Below are 15,630 nucleotides of genomic sequence, written 5' to 3'. Positions count from 1 at the left end.
TTGTTTTGTTTTGGTTTGGTTTTTTTGTGGTTGGACTCGATGATCTCAGAGGTCCCTTCCAGCCACTAAGATTCTGTGATTCTGTGATTTTCTTTCTGTGTATGGGTGGCATTTCTGCAAAGGAACAGCTTGATCGTTCTTTGAAGATGCAGCCCTGCGTCAGGGTGTGGTGCAGGATATCAGTTCTGTCAGGTGCTTCGCAGGGTATTTGATATGACTCAGCCTGTCACGGAGCTTCTCGGTGTGTAGTGGGTGCAGTGTACACACTGCAAAGATTGCTGGCATGGCAAGGAGGGAAGATGTCATCACTCTGTCTCTCCTGGTGCCGCTGTTGGGAGTGGCTGGCACCTGCAGTGGTGCCAAAGAACGTAGTACTGCTGATCAGGATCTTAGCTGGTTTGTCCCTTTTAGTTTCTGCCTCACAAAAGATAATATCAATTTGGGGTTTTTTGTGCTTCACGGTAACGCTACAGAAAGAAGTTCTGAATCACAGTACAAATGCTCTTTTAAAAAAAAATAAATATATATATTCTGTCCTTCACATATCCACAATATTTTGTAGGTGCATGAACAACTGGGAAGCTAAACTTCAGAAACAGAAGGATTACATTTTCCTAAAGATGTCTGGTTTCACAGATGTCTGGGTCGCGTGGTTTAACTGCTGAGAGACACGTACGTGCAAATTGAGAAAGTGGGTTGAAGGAGAGGAGTACTTTCCATATAAATGGATTTCTGAGGCTTCTTCCCTTGGTTCGCTTTTTCTCAGATTTCAATCATTTTGAAAAGTAAAGTAGCACTGGATAGGCTCCAACTTTCCTTCAACATTACCTTCACTAACTTTGGATTGTAGGCTCCGTAACTGAGCTGGTTTTGAAGCTTCATTCAACTCTATCCTGTATTTTGTTTGGCGCTGACAATTCAACTCAGTTCCTCGTTTCTATCATCCACAAAACAGCTCTCTGATTTCTTGTGATTACTGAGACACAGATCCATGTTCATATAAAACATGAGCAGAATATAAAAGAAATGCTCTTTATACGTTCATGTCTATTTTAAGGACTTATGTTACCATCACTATTAAATGATATGTAAGTACAATAAATTAGAAGTGATCTTTGTCTACATGTATTGTTAACATAATGCATGGATGCAGAAGCAGCTGTGCTAAATCAGACCAAAGACCAGTCTAGGGCATTCTGGTCTCCAGTGGTGACCAACACCAGTTGCCTAGGGCAGACAATGAGAATTGGCTAAGCATCATGATACTGTGCTACTCTTCCAAATTCCAGTAATCTGAAGCTCGGAGACTTCTGAGACAGAATTTTTTGGTTGAAGTGCCCTCTTGCATTTATCTTCTAATTTTTTTTCTAAACAAAAAGTGATTCCACATAAACATTCAGCTTTCAGAACATCCTGTACAAAGGAGATCCACAGTTCAGACCTGCATTTTATCATTTCTGTGTACCACAATTTACCACTTTGTTAGCGATACCGTAAAAGAGACCAAGAGTGTCCAATCACTCAGAATTTTGGATGCTTCTTTTGCTGGAACTTCAGTTTTCAGAGTCTTAAGAAGAACCTGAATTCCTTCTGCAGGCAGGTGCTTAGCTTTGTACAATCTTGGGCTTGGAGATTCTAAATTATCCTTCTTCTCAGGGTGAAAAAGCAACATCTGTCCTGGTTAAGCTGAAGCTCACGTTTGCAAGTATAAAGAAATGAAAGTCATTTGAGGCACTACCTCATTGCCTGGGTTAGAAGCCAGCGTCACAGAGCTTAGGGAGGGGTATCATGGCCCATCAGATCAAGCCCTGTTTTGATGCTTTAAGTTAGAGCTCTCTTTGCAACTTTCTGAAACTTCTGCATTGTTTTGTTCACTACACAGTTAAATATACAATTTAATAGATGTTTCTTGTTCTATAAGCATGTCTCTACACCTTAGGCTCTTCCCCTTTGCAGACACATCTCAAGGCAGCCAAATGATAACATACTAATTTATGCAGTGGCAAGGAAGAACTTTCATAAATTGGAAACACAACCATGGTACATTTTACAGATAAATTCAGTAGCAACTTTACATCTAGTCCTTGCAGCAAGCACATTGATTCTTACAGCCCCAGAAGCCAAGGCTTAAAAAAACAAATCAAAAAACAATGAATGTTTCTTTAATCAATAAAGACAGGATGGAGAGGGTGGCAAGGGGAAGTGCAGAATAAGATTTTACACTCTTGGTTTTACCTCTAATTTCAGGGAAGGGTGATTATAAGCCATTGTTAATTTTCCCTAAGGCAGAAGGTATAGAGCTGGTCCCTCCTACTCAGCACTGCTTTTTGGTGCCCTGTGCATTTTACCATTAACTTCACTTACTGAGTTTGGTGAAAAGCCAAGCTTTAGTGGAGTTAGAGCTTTCTATAACTGTATCTACTTTACACGGCACGCCAGCCAGGGAAATGACACCAGTATACTTGTTTATCCAGAGAATTTGCTTGATGAGGGAAAGAAACCAAAGGCAGTGCTAGAAGTGCCATCATTTATGATGTATTGCTAACATGCTAATGTTTTGTGTATGCATAGGACTGCACTTGCAATTTTTTTTGTCAGGTTATTTTGCTGTTCAAATTATGAATGCCAAAATATATTCATTAACTGAAATAGAAGAATGTTTGCTCCAACCTTGTTTTTCTGACACATCTAGAGGACGCTTGCTGACCTGTGAGGACCTGTGTAGCTACGAATCAGGAAATGCAACCTTGTTTTTCTGACACATCTAGAGGACACTTGCTGACCTGTGTAGCTACGAATCAGGAAATCGAGCTAGAATCAGGAAACAATCACCAAAGTAGTTATGTCATGTTCCAGTATTGTGCGTGGCTGCAACCATTCTGAAGAGAGAATTTTTATCAGTAGAGGTGAAGGCATAACCTCACTGGTAGGCTTAGCAATTTTTCCTAGAAACTTTCTGCTAAATTCTAGCTCTCTCAAGGCAAGTGCATAGAAAAGGACATTCCTTTAAAATCACACACCAATTCAGAGGACTTTCAGATCAGACATTATGGTGTCAGAAGGGTTTTATGCTACCTTACTGAAATCCCCTCTATGGAGCAGGCAGAGTAGGGGAAGCTATGACTCCTCCTACCTCTCCTTGACCAGAGAAGATGCCCTTTTGGTTATAGCATCCCTCAGTCTTTGACTCTCACAGTACTAGTGTTGATTTTCAAGTTATGTAGTGCAGTAGCTATTGAGTTTCAGAGATTAGGTTATATACCTATCGAAACTCCCTTTCTAGCGCATAATTGTAATGAAATGTGATAGCTTGAAGCCACAGTTTGTCCTTACACCTTTGGAAGCCAAATTGATTTTAGAAGTGTTGAATCAGGTTATCATTGTTTTAATAAAAGCAGAATGTGAACTGTTCCCTGAGAGTCCACAGCAGAGTGCCCAGCTAGAGCATATCTTGACTATTTGCGTCTTAGGTGGTTGAAAAGGCAGTAGTTGTATATCAGCGTGGAAAGTAAACAGGAGCTTAGGCAAAGAAATAAGAGCAAGGCAACAGTCTACAATTAATTTGTTACTCTGACATACAGAACACACTGCTGAGAAAGCTTTAAAACTTCTTTGTAATTACATACATGAAATTTAGTGATAGCTTATGAGGAGATGTATGCATTGTTAGGAATAGACAACTCTTCATTGTAAGCATCATAATGTGTTTAAATCCTTTTTTTTTTTTTTCACTGCCTTTAACCATTTTTAGCTTTCTTGGCAGTGCCTTGATACGGCAGGCTTTCTGTTCATAAGTGTGCAATCTAATCAGGAGGCTAAACCTGTAAATAATCAAGTTTTCCATGTTTTGTTCTTTTGTTTTAATGTAACAGAGAACAAAGTTTGCGGGGGGAAGAACCTTCTAGATCATGCAGGCTTCAAATGGAAAACTGCTTTTTATTAATTTCTTCTTCTTTTCTCCTAGGATATGGTTCACCATATGGTCTCTATGACATCTTAACTTATTACTAGTTGTTTTAGCCAGAATTTCCGGTAGAAAATCTATGTAAGCATTACTTAAAGTATTTTTTTTTTCTATAAATAGTACAGATCCATCTGCCGATAGATCAGCTGAAGCAATAGCTTATGTATCTGACCATGGGCTTTGCAGTGGGGCAGCCTTGGGAAGTGGGGAGGGTTCACACGTCTTATCACAATGAGGAGTGAATATATTACTCTTTTTCAACTGAAAATTTTGAAAATCCAGTGTTCTTTGTACTAATGGTATTTGTTATCTTTCTGTACTTTCTTTTAGTCCTTGCCATTTTCTAATCTTCATACACTCACACAGTGTTTTCTTTAGAAGCCCTCAGAGGAATGAAAAAAGTCACCAACAGAAAGCAAATAGCCCTGCTAATTTTATCTGTGTGCTAAAAAGGAACTCCTTAATTATTATTCTTTAAATTTCTTCTCTCTTCCTGTCTAGTTCCTTTTAGAATACTTAAACCGCTGCCCAAAACTTACCTGTCTATTCTTTTAAACAAATCTTCTGTACTTTCTGTCCTGGCCCAGTTGCACCTGTCTGTGACGTGATACCTTTTACTACCTAGTGGGTTTTTTTGGTTTTCAATTGGTACTTTCATTGCAGTGGGTTTGCTAGCTCAGCCTTCCTTGTTTATTCGAGACTTAATAACACGCATTTCATGATAGCAAAGTCTTTCTTTTTTGAAAATGCAACAGAACTTAAAATGTGAAGGGAATTGCAGAAGTATATGGCATGTCATAAGGCTCTAACTTAAATGATGGTTTGTGAAAGGCTGTTCTGTTCTCTACAGAGATCCTCACATGCTAGAAAATATAGTGAACTGTACAGTTCCATTTACCTGAAAAATATCTTCCAGTATAGGGTTATTTGAGACAGTGCAATAAAATTAGGATAATAAAACTTTTAAAAATGAAATGCACATCTATTTCTCATTTACAATCAAGTCACCACTGGCAGATGCTCAACCCCCCAGAGAATTTCACATATCCACAGGATGCCTCAGCAGTGCTTAGTTTTCTGTTTGAATCTGATTTAGCTGAAAGGTACAGATAGACAAATAGCTCCCTACTGGCTATCTATATGAAAAGAATCAAAGACTGTAAGTTGTTATTACTTCTAAAGCAAATTGTAATCTATGCTCATCCAGCTCAAAATCCAATTTTTACAAAAACCATCTTAAAGTCTCAAGAGAGACCTAACAATCTTACAGCTCCTTAGACAGAAGTTATAAAATGGGTGGCTGTCAATCATTGGCATCATGGAGGGAGGGAAGAATAAAAAAAAGCAAAAGGGATTTTGAGGTTAAATAACCAAGGTAATCAGTTTTATAACTTAAGGTTGTGTGATGAGCTGTGAAGGGGAAATACTCATTATAGCAAGCCCTGGAATTCAGCTGTTCTGTAATATCCAAACTATGAAGCCGTTTTTCTTAGGCCTAAAGTGATTTCTCTTGCATTGAGTCGCAGAGCCAAAAAAATCAATTAATTGTGGCCTCTAATCAAGACTAATTTATGGATTAGTGAAATCAGATTTGATGCAACACTCGAAAGTTTGCAAGATTATTCACTGGAAAAACCCCTCTAGCTCTAATTAATTACCAGACTACAAGATGGCATAGTTTCAGGCATGTGAAGGGTAGGATTTTTTACTCAGATCTGCTTCTAGACCTTACCCCGTTATTGGTGTTTTTTCAGATGTATGTAAGAGTGAATAGCATAAGCACCATGTAGTACTGTTTGAGTTCTTAAGTATTTGGTGCAGCTCTAGTGTTTCTGAGGACGTTAAATGTTAGCTTAAATACAAATAGAAGGCATAAACCATATTTTTCTGTTGTACATGTGGCCCTGAACAGCATTAAAATTCAGGAGAGTGATGGATATTGCATCTGGGGCACAACAAATTGTCAGGTAGTTAAAAGAATGTGTTAACTACCCGTTCTTTCAAAAAGATTCAACTCAGCCTCAAACTGACCCCAAGATTTACAAATTGAAGGAAACAACATAGTAACCAGGACCAACAAATTACCACAATCTCATTCAAGAAGAGTGACAAGAGCCATGTTTCCTGAAAGAACCTAACCCATAGATTTTTCACCACAGCACCTATGCGCTTCAGCTCATCATTATTCTAATCATATCTTATAGACATTTTTGCTAACTTAGATATAGGCCCAGTTATGACTTACAGCAAATTAATTCTAAACAAATCAAATGTTAGCTGATGAATTTTCTGGAAAGGTTGGGATTAAAATAATTTTATCATTTTTTGTTTATCTGGAAAATATAGGAGTTTCTCTCATCATAGCATCGCATATATTCAAATGTTGGCTGCTAGTAAGGACAAGCAGTAACAAAATAATAACATTTTTCTGCTTGACTGGTGCCAGTATAGAGCATATTTCACTGCTCAGTAACCTGTTGAACTAGGCGAGAAGGGAAAGGGAAAGACTAATTTCCATATTATCTGCACATGCTTGGCACGCAGGCCTTTGGAGCAATTGCATAATTAGAAGATAGGATGATATGAAAGGGATTAATTTTTTTAATATGCAGTCCTCTTTCAAATATGCTTTGTTCTAAATAGCCATGTGAATATTAAAGTAACAACTTCATATTCCTAATAGGTTGCCTGGAATAAATAAATAAATAAATACTCCTTGCAAAATAGGCTAATTCGGGCCTATCATGATAATTTATTTATAATGTATTCCCTCTCTCCCCATCAAGGCCCTCTCACCATTATACAAACAAACATAAACTGTATTAAAAACATCATCAAATATGTACCATAACAGACAAACAAAGTAATAAAACCAGACCTGAGCCGCATTGTTAAACGGGGGTTTGAAAGTACTACAGGTTTTTGCCGCACAGAGCGAGGTCTTTCAAGTAGGTCCAACTTTTAGCCATTTTTTTTTTTCAGAATGTCCACATTTTTATTTTGATGACCTGTAGCTAATTCAGTGATCAAAGAGTTACATATTGGTTTCCTTCAATTTTATTGAACTTAAAAGGTGAAGTTTAGAGCTGCAGGTGCCATTTTACTTCTGAGCTCTTACCCTTACAATTTCTTCTCTTTCTCATTTGATAACAATGAGCGGCCATTGCCGCAAATGCGGGACTGTCTCCCATGTTTCACTTCTGATTTATATTTCTAGTGGATATATTGCTGATAAAAGGTGCTGTTAGCCAAGCCGGGAAGAATCATAGAATCATAGAATCATTCAGGTTGGAAGAGACCCTTGGGATCATCGAGTCCAACCATCTACCCTACTCTACAAAGTCCTCCCCTACACCATGTCCCTTAGCACTGCATCTAAACGGCCCTTAAACACAGCCAGGGATGGTGACTCCACCACCTCCCTGGGCAGCCTGTTCCAATGCCCGACCACTCATTCGGTGGAAAAATTCTTTCCTAATGTTCAGTCTAAACCTACCCTGTTGGAGCTTGAAGCCATTCCCTCTCGTTCTGTCCCTAACTAGCTGAGAGAAGAGACCAGCACCAACCTCTCTACAGTGTCCTTTCACGAAGTTGTAGAGAGTGATGAGGTCTCCCCTCAGCCTCCTCTTCCTCACACTAAACAGCCCCAGCTCCCTCAGCCGCTCCTCATACGATTTGTTTTCCAGCCCCCTCACCAGCTTCATTGCCCTCCTCTGCACTCGCTCCAGCACCTCGAGATCTCTCTTGTATTGAGGTGCCCAAAACTGGACACAATACTCGCGGTGTGGCCTCACCAGTGCTGAGTACAGGGGCACAATCACCTCCCTACTTCTGCTGGCCCCACTATTTTTGATACAAGCCAACACTTGATACACTATTTTTGATACAAGAGAACAGTTCTTTTTTGAGTTGAGCTCATAAAGCAGTAATACTGGTGGCCTTGTGACACCTTCTGCCCCACGCCACGGTTCTGATTTCAAAGGGCTTTCTCCAGGGTGAATTGACAGGATAATCTGTGTCCTTTACTCATCATTTTTATGTATGCCTAGACTGCCTCATCAGAAATTTTCAAAAGAGCTTAATAGCCGGATCGGTTCAGAGGGGAGGGATTCACCACTTTCAGTGGGGCAAGCTCTTGCCCTCAGAGAACTGGATCAAAGCCCAGCAGCTCTTTTGAACAACATCTAATTGACGCTGGTGCTGTTTGAAGACATGTTTGCCCCTTTGGCAGAGATGACCACCCTTGCGTCTCTGGCGACAGAAAGGTCTGTATGAACATTTCCAGTTTGCTTCAGAAGATAGAAAAGACTCTTGGGATGGCAACAGACAAGCTTCAAGTACTGCCAGATGGCTAAGGTTGACACCACACAGGAGACGTACACGGAAAAGCACGTTCCTTTCCTTGTGGAAGCGGGGCAGTAGCAGAACACCTCACTGTGAACCAATCTAGGCAACTACTGCGTGCATGAAATTCTTTGTCTATCACAATTAATGCCACAAATGCAACACACGAAAAGGTGGAAATTATTTTTGTGTATTATTTTTTACAAAAGAGGTCCTAAAATCAGATTACAAATATTAAAAGAAACACTGTGTACTTTTCCTCTTGTTCTCTGAGAAGAGAGAAAATGTTAGGAGGCAGTTTTGATCAGTCAGGTTACACCAAAATTTCATTCTTTTTCTTTTTTAAAGAAAAATGTTTTGGCCAGCTGTATTATCCAGCTTTCTTTTCCTGTTATACCATTGCTGATACACCATGTTTTCCTCTTTTATCATTTTTACGGTTGGAGCTCTATGACAAAAACTATATTAGGCTACAGCCATTCTGGTTTCAACCAGAATTTTTGAGAATACTGGTTAAGCTGAATACTCAAACATGTTCCCATCAGAAATGGCTCTTTGACTGACTTGGAGCCTTTCTGGGGGAAGATGTTGAATTTTTTACTGCATTTTCCTTTAGAAAAACTGAAAGAAAACATGCTTTCCATTTCAAAATTACTTCTGTTTAAAAAATATTTTTGTGTTGTGATATGAGCCTGAAGAGCTGACATTGGAATAAATTGTCTGAAATGAAACCTTTTTGTGGGGGAAATTTCAAGCTTTTTTGTTGTTGCTCAGAACAAAAGAAGTCTTCAAGTGACTGTTAAATGTTCCCATGGCACAGAATTTTCCTATTTCAGGCAAGTAGGAGCAGCAAGCGAACATTCATAGCTTGCTTCATATTTCAGTACATATAAAGGAAATTACAGCATATGATCGTTCAAATTAAAAGAAGTATTTGAAGATCAGGTTTATTTTGTGGGTTTTTTTCCCTGTATGACACTCTAACAGTCAATCCAATTAAGCTATCTGCTGTGTGTTTCTTGACTCTTCTTACAGTAAAGCAAATGAATTTATTTTTTTTTTCCCATTCCATTTTGAGAGAAAACCTCAATGTTTCTAACATTTTTTTCTAACATTTTATGTCAGTGAGAGTTCAGGAGAGTTGTAGTGGTTCAGTAGCTCTTAATGATATCTATTTGTTTTGCTCTAGTTTTCCAGATCAAGATATTCGCAGAACGGCAGTCCAACAAATAGAAAATCTGTCAAATGATGAATTGTTAGAATACCTCCCACAGCTGGTTCAGGTAAGGAAGAAATTGATAGCCAAGGAAGCCTTCTGTCCAAATCAATAACTTCATTAAATACTTTTGATTCTTCCCGTTTGATTGATACATTGTAAGAGGAATAAATAAGAAAGGCTGGTCAGCTGCTGCAGTGATTGAATTACCAACAGGACTGAGATACAGACTGTTTTCCACTCAGGAGAATGTAGTTGTTTGGCATGCTGATTGAACTTTCCTGTGTACTACAAGAAGGTATTTTCAAGTAAAAAACAAAAATAAAAAATGCACCTGAACAAGAGAAATTTTGCCGTGACCACCAAACCAGGGGCTGGTGGTGGCAGGGCTTCGTTGCATTCAAGGAAATTCATTCACAAATGCTGTTGCAATGAATCAGTTTTCTTAATACCACGTATATGGGGAAAACCATTGTCAGCAGAGAGTAACAGAAATTTGGGTGTAGAAGTCTCTCTTTATAATTGTACATTGCATTTCATTGGAATTTAACGTTGTACAGGTTATGGCCCCACTGCTTCCAAAGCAATTGGGGGGTTTTGTGTATTTTTAAATATATATTTATATAAACGCATGCACGTATATATTCATATCTTTATATACTACAATTATATGCACATGTATGAATATATTTACATAATCTGCTACTGTGAAGCCAGGGAACCTGCACAGCTTTACAGCATTCACACAGTAAGGGATCTTTCACCTCCTGCTCTTTCTGTTTCACAAATAAGTTTGTTTTGCAAACCAGCTAATCAGATAGAAGTTTAAATACAGCATTGATAGTTTTAAGAGGGGGAAGAAAAGCTGTGTATTTCCATATATGTTAATACAGCCAGAATCAGGATGATATCTGCCTGTCTTTGGTGGCAGATACTTGTGTCCTGAAGTTTCTTAGCTCATTGCATTGCTAGGGCATTCTCCATATGGTGGATTGCTTTGTTCAAACTGAGCACTGGGTTCTTTCTGATTAATTTTCTTATAAAGGAAAGACCATAAAGCGAGCATACAAGTGATTCTTGTTATTAATTTGTCTGTTAAGGTACTCAAGTTTGAGTGGAGTCTTGAAAGCCCTCTCGTGAAACTCCTGCTGAACCGTTCTCTTCAGAGCATCCAAGTAGCCCATCAGCTTTACTGGTAAGACATTTTGCCATTCCTACCATAGTTGTTCTCTGTTATAGTGAACTTATCCATGGTCTTATTGGTGACAAACTCTTTTTTTGTTTAAAATCAACAGAAAACCTAGCTTTTTGCTCACTCTTTATTCTCCTTTCAGTACAGGGTATGGGTAAATTGTATAAGAGACCTACTTATCTCTGCCTTCATGCTGCCCCTGGCAGGAGGCAGGAGGCAGCAGGAGAAGTTCTATTAACTTAAGTAAGATACCATTTGTATTTTTCTGCATTTTCTGGTTTGAGCGAAAAATAGTCTCCCTCAAAATTTGCAAGCTCCAAGCAGCATTGGCTTACTTATAAAGTATTTTGTGATTTCCCTCATCTCTCCTGAAGTTGTTACACTTTGACACGCATGGGAAGTCTCTTACCCCTTTGCCTATCAGTCTGATTTGTGATGGTAGAGTTTCCAATAGTTCCTTTTGGTGATGATGGAGATCCTGACAGTAACTGCCATTCACCATACACCCCTACAATATACACCCCTGCGATTGTATTCTTGCATGTGGTAGTTATTCTGTTTGCTATGCTGTTACTTCAAGGCTTTCTGACTAGAAATGTGGCTTTCTGCCATCTGAACGACTGCCCTGTGATCCGAAAATCAAACTGTTGTGGGGTTGTTTTGTTTGTGGTGTTTTTTTTTTTTTTTTTCATGTTTAGTCATAATAGATGAACTGAGCTTTCATTTATAGTTCAACTGGTTCAAACTCCTTAAAGCAAAAGCTTTCCTCCTTGCAAAGGAAAGACAACAACTTGAAATGTAATCATTTGGTTGATGAAGTGTGAGGTTGGATAGAGCATAGATAATACTTTCATACCTGCATGCTCTCTGGAACTGTTACTGCAGGTGTAACAGGATTATGAATATGGTTGTTTCCCTGAAATGAGTAGGATAACAATAACATGCCTAATGAGCGTATCTGTCAAATAAAGAGGAACTACATTTAGCAAGCCATTCTTCTGACAGTGCCTGAGATATGCCTGAGACGATTTCTGCTATCTTGTATTAATCTTAGTCATACTTGGTAAAAACGTCCAGTCTAGAGTTCTTAAATGGGCCTAAAGAGAGAGTCTGTAGTTTTCCTATGCAATTAGAAATGATTTATAGAATTCAGTGGACAGAGGGAACACCATCAGTTTATGTGTATTTTCTTTAACTCATCTCTTCTTCTTAGAAGAAAAATTACTAAGTGTACATGGTCTTCTTCATCTTTACTTTGCAGTGTAGACCTGTGTAGATCCCCATTTTTTCCCCAAATTTTGCTCAAGCTATCTAATATTATAATTTTGGCTCATATATAGCAGATATTCCTTCCTGAATAATAGATATCTGGCACAGTACGATTTTATATGGCAAAATACATTTATTTTGTATATAGCTTAATATATAACATAATTATACGTATCCACATCAAATAGAATCTTTCTCAGTGTTCACTTTATTCTCTGCCTTTCAGCTGGTAGTAGCTCTATTCATGTCATCCAACTATGGATTGTTTTTCAAGCACATTTTCTCCCTGTGTGCATTAGCAATTGGAGATCTCATCAGCTACTGAGTGTTTATTAAATATTTTGATTATCATCTTCCGCTTTGGTTGCAGATAGAACAGTTTACTGGTTTACTACTTTTCTAGATTTGTTTCCAATTACGCATATCCTGAAGCTGCACGTGATTGTAGCCACTTCCTATAAATAATATTTCTAATTCTATAAATAGTGATGTGCTATTTGTCCCTAAAGAAACAGTGTCTTCTACGTGAAATGTGAACTTTAGTTTCCTAGAAGGACAGCTTTTGATTAAATCTTAAAATGAACATGCATAAAATGAACAGTTACACATAAATATGTATGTATGTGTAAATATGTGTATGTATATAAAGCCATACATACACACATATACATTTCTAGAAATATTCGAAGATATTTAACTTTGGGTTTTTCTTATTTATAATATAAAAATTTATTTTCTCATTATTGTTCATTATTTTATTTTGGTATTGTCTTACAAGACAGAAGTGGATGTGGTATTTTCAGCACTGGGATCTTGGTACCATAATTGAGAGAGTACTTTGCCTACTAATACTTAGCACCCACTAACTTTCCTTGTAAACTTGGCAGTCTTAAGAGTTTGCTGCCAGGGCCTCCTCAGCCAAAAAACATAAATATCAGGAGAGGGAAACTCTGTGCTAGCAGATCAGGTGTGTGTATTTGAGTTGGTTTTTGTGGAAGAACCTGTCAATAAACTACCACAGATTACTTTTTTTCTGAGAACAAATTAATCTAATGGCAATGCCTTAGAATATGGCAAAACCTGTGAGAGTGGGGAAACGTGACAGAAATAACATGACGGGAGACGGAAATTACAGCCGCCTCTGTGGCAGTCATCTTTAGAAATACAGTGGCAGAACTATTTATACCTAATGTAAAATAGAGTGGTCAATAGTTTTAGGTTGGGAGGTTGTTTCACTTGCTGGCTGGCTGCTCTCAATTTCAAAAATTGGTAAATTTTAAACAGTTTGACTAAACTTCTGTGTATAGTATATATTTAGCTGCACGAAGTAATTGCGCAAGCATCTACGGGTGCCATTCAATTTAGTGGAAGGAGCTGCTGTACCTCTTTCATTTAGGCTTTTTTTCCCCAAGGGTTTCAATCTAACCTGATGAGAAGTACCACATGCATCTCCTTAAAATTTTTCTTCTTGCATTCATCACACTGTACACTTTTTTCCCTTTGATTACTTTGCTCCCTCATCTTCTTCAGTAGTAAACTTTCTGCCCAACATTTCGATTTACGTAATTATTCATAGTCCTGGTCCAGTATTTTAAAAGGCAGTTTCCCAAGTCATAAATGCTACTTACAAAATTTAACAGTAATTTCATAGTTTATATTAATAAAGCCTTAATTAATGAATAAAAGCTTTCCTTTATGTCACAAATTGAATTTCAGTCCTTATAAAAGTAATGGAAAACGGAGGTTTTCTTCCACTTATTTCTAAAGAGATATTTAAAGAAAAGCTCGATGATTTAATAATGTGGGGAACCCATGTGTGCATGTTCACTCACATAACTTTCTTTAAGAAATGTGATTAGGTAACATTTTATTCTCAAGTGTTGTACTCTGTTTCATTATCAAATTAGCAATCAAAATGCAAGGACTGGTAAAAACAAACTTTAATAACAAGTTTATATTTATTTTTAATTGTAATGAATGAAATTACCATTCCAGTATTAAATAATACAACATTGTGTGCAGTGTAGCTGCCCAAAATAAAACTCAGAAACGAAGACTCTAATGTAATTCAAAAAACTACTGATGTGATTGCAGAACCACAGGGGGAAAGTCAGCTGATTTTAACGTCCTTGTTTTATGTCACTATTTTAAATCTAGAAGCTAGTTGCCAGAACTGGTTTACTGTCAACACTGTTATTTTAATGAAAATATAATTTATAATAGTAATATCACAGTTATTTTAAATTGACTCAATTTCCCTGCACACCAAAGATAAGCAGTTACCCAACAATGATGTACCAGCTCATCACCTTTTTAATATTAATAGTGGATAGTAAATTGTTAACTCCTTTCCATCAAGCAGTGATAAGTTTGTCTGAAGAATTTATTTAAAAATTATGGGACGGTAATTGGCAAAAGTAGGCAGAACAGACCGTTCTTGGGACGCATCTTTAGCTGTTGTAAATCAGGATAGCTTTAGTCTGTTCTTACTTGCTGAAGATTTGTCCCATTACTTCTGCTAATTAGGGTGAAAAGGTAATTGATCTTACACCCTGCGTTTGCTAGGTTTTTTTCTTATCATGTGTGACTTTGCCCCTCTCTAAATCCTTGAGGAGTTTGGGCCACTTGCATCCATCAGTATTTCCATTGGTACTTTTGAATGCACTCTGCTTCCTAAGGAGACTAAAAATTGCTCACGTATACAGTACCAGCACCCATCTACCACTTAAATCCCATTTTAGTCTTATTTCAAGAGTTCCTATCATCCATGAGACGTAGAGAACATTTATCCTGCCCCATTGTCTTCTGTTCACTGATTCTAGTCTTTCCCCACCAGAGATCCTGGGAGGGGAGAAGGCTGGCTCAAGTTTTCCCGTTCCCTGGAGCTGTGCTGAGAAGTTATTAAACAGGTTCTAGCAAAGCAGAAAAGTTGCTCGAGGGGAAGGAAAACCTGCTTTGAGCCCCTTTGGGCCCTTCTGCTTGCTGAAAGTCTCTGTTTATCTCCTTCCCGCTGTGTTTCACACACAGAGGTTGGTTGGGTTTTTTTTGTCAGCTTCTGTGCTGGATTTTTAATCCACCCCTCCATCTCTGGCAACCTGCCAGTCGGTTTCCCACTTGCTTGAGTGCTTTTTTGGGCTTTTAGCTACTTCCATAGGTGGCAGCCGCCAGCGTGCAACGGAAACAGCTGGTTTGGGGCAGCAGGTGGCCAGGAGTATGTCTCACAGATGGTTGCCTTCCACAGGAGGATTGAAGAGCGGGGAGAAGCGTGGTGTCCTCTAAGAGCTGTGGCAGCTGCTTGAAGGTGGTGCAAAGGAGCAGGTTTCATTGTCGTGGAAGAGTACAAGTAAATTTTGGCAGAGCATGAGACTCTGATATGCTTAGCTCAAGAAAAGAAAAAAGTGAAGTGAAATCCTTGCTGAAGGCAAAATGTCCTTTTGTAGCTTGTCTTTCTTAGAGTTTTTAAGCCACTAAAACTTTGCAGAACTTTTCTAGTTTATAGCATTTTTCTACATTTTGACTGACGACCAAAAGGAAAAGGAGTATTCTTCTGTCTTTTTCAGTCCACATCTTGTAGACAAGTAAGAATGTGAGATTATAAAGGGAACCTTGGTTGAATCCAGCGCACTGAAAACAATGTGAATTAGG

The 15,630-nt window shown here is 38.3% G+C and overlaps 1 protein-coding gene across 1 annotated transcript in view; it reads left to right on the top strand.

Annotated features, from left to right (window-relative positions):
* The window catches only part of PIK3C2G (phosphatidylinositol-4-phosphate 3-kinase catalytic subunit type 2 gamma), a 240,142-nt gene that overhangs the window by 100,841 nt on the left and 123,671 nt on the right, over nucleotides 1-15,630 (top strand). Inside the window, exons 18-19 of the mRNA XM_014937275.1 lie at nucleotides 9,498-9,591; nucleotides 10,625-10,719. Coding sequence (XP_014792761.1) covers nucleotides 9,498-9,591; nucleotides 10,625-10,719 — 189 coding nt within the window. The remainder of the gene's footprint in view (nucleotides 1-9,497; nucleotides 9,592-10,624; nucleotides 10,720-15,630) is intronic.

This window comes from Calidris pugnax, unplaced genomic scaffold (assembly GCF_001431845.1).
Source record: "Calidris pugnax isolate Ruff unplaced genomic scaffold, ASM143184v1 scaffold1, whole genome shotgun sequence".
In the NCBI taxonomy this organism is placed as follows: domain Eukaryota; kingdom Metazoa; phylum Chordata; class Aves; order Charadriiformes; family Scolopacidae; genus Calidris; species Calidris pugnax.
Note: the sequence above shows the minus strand (reverse complement) of the source record. Positions and strands in the feature narration are given on the sequence as shown.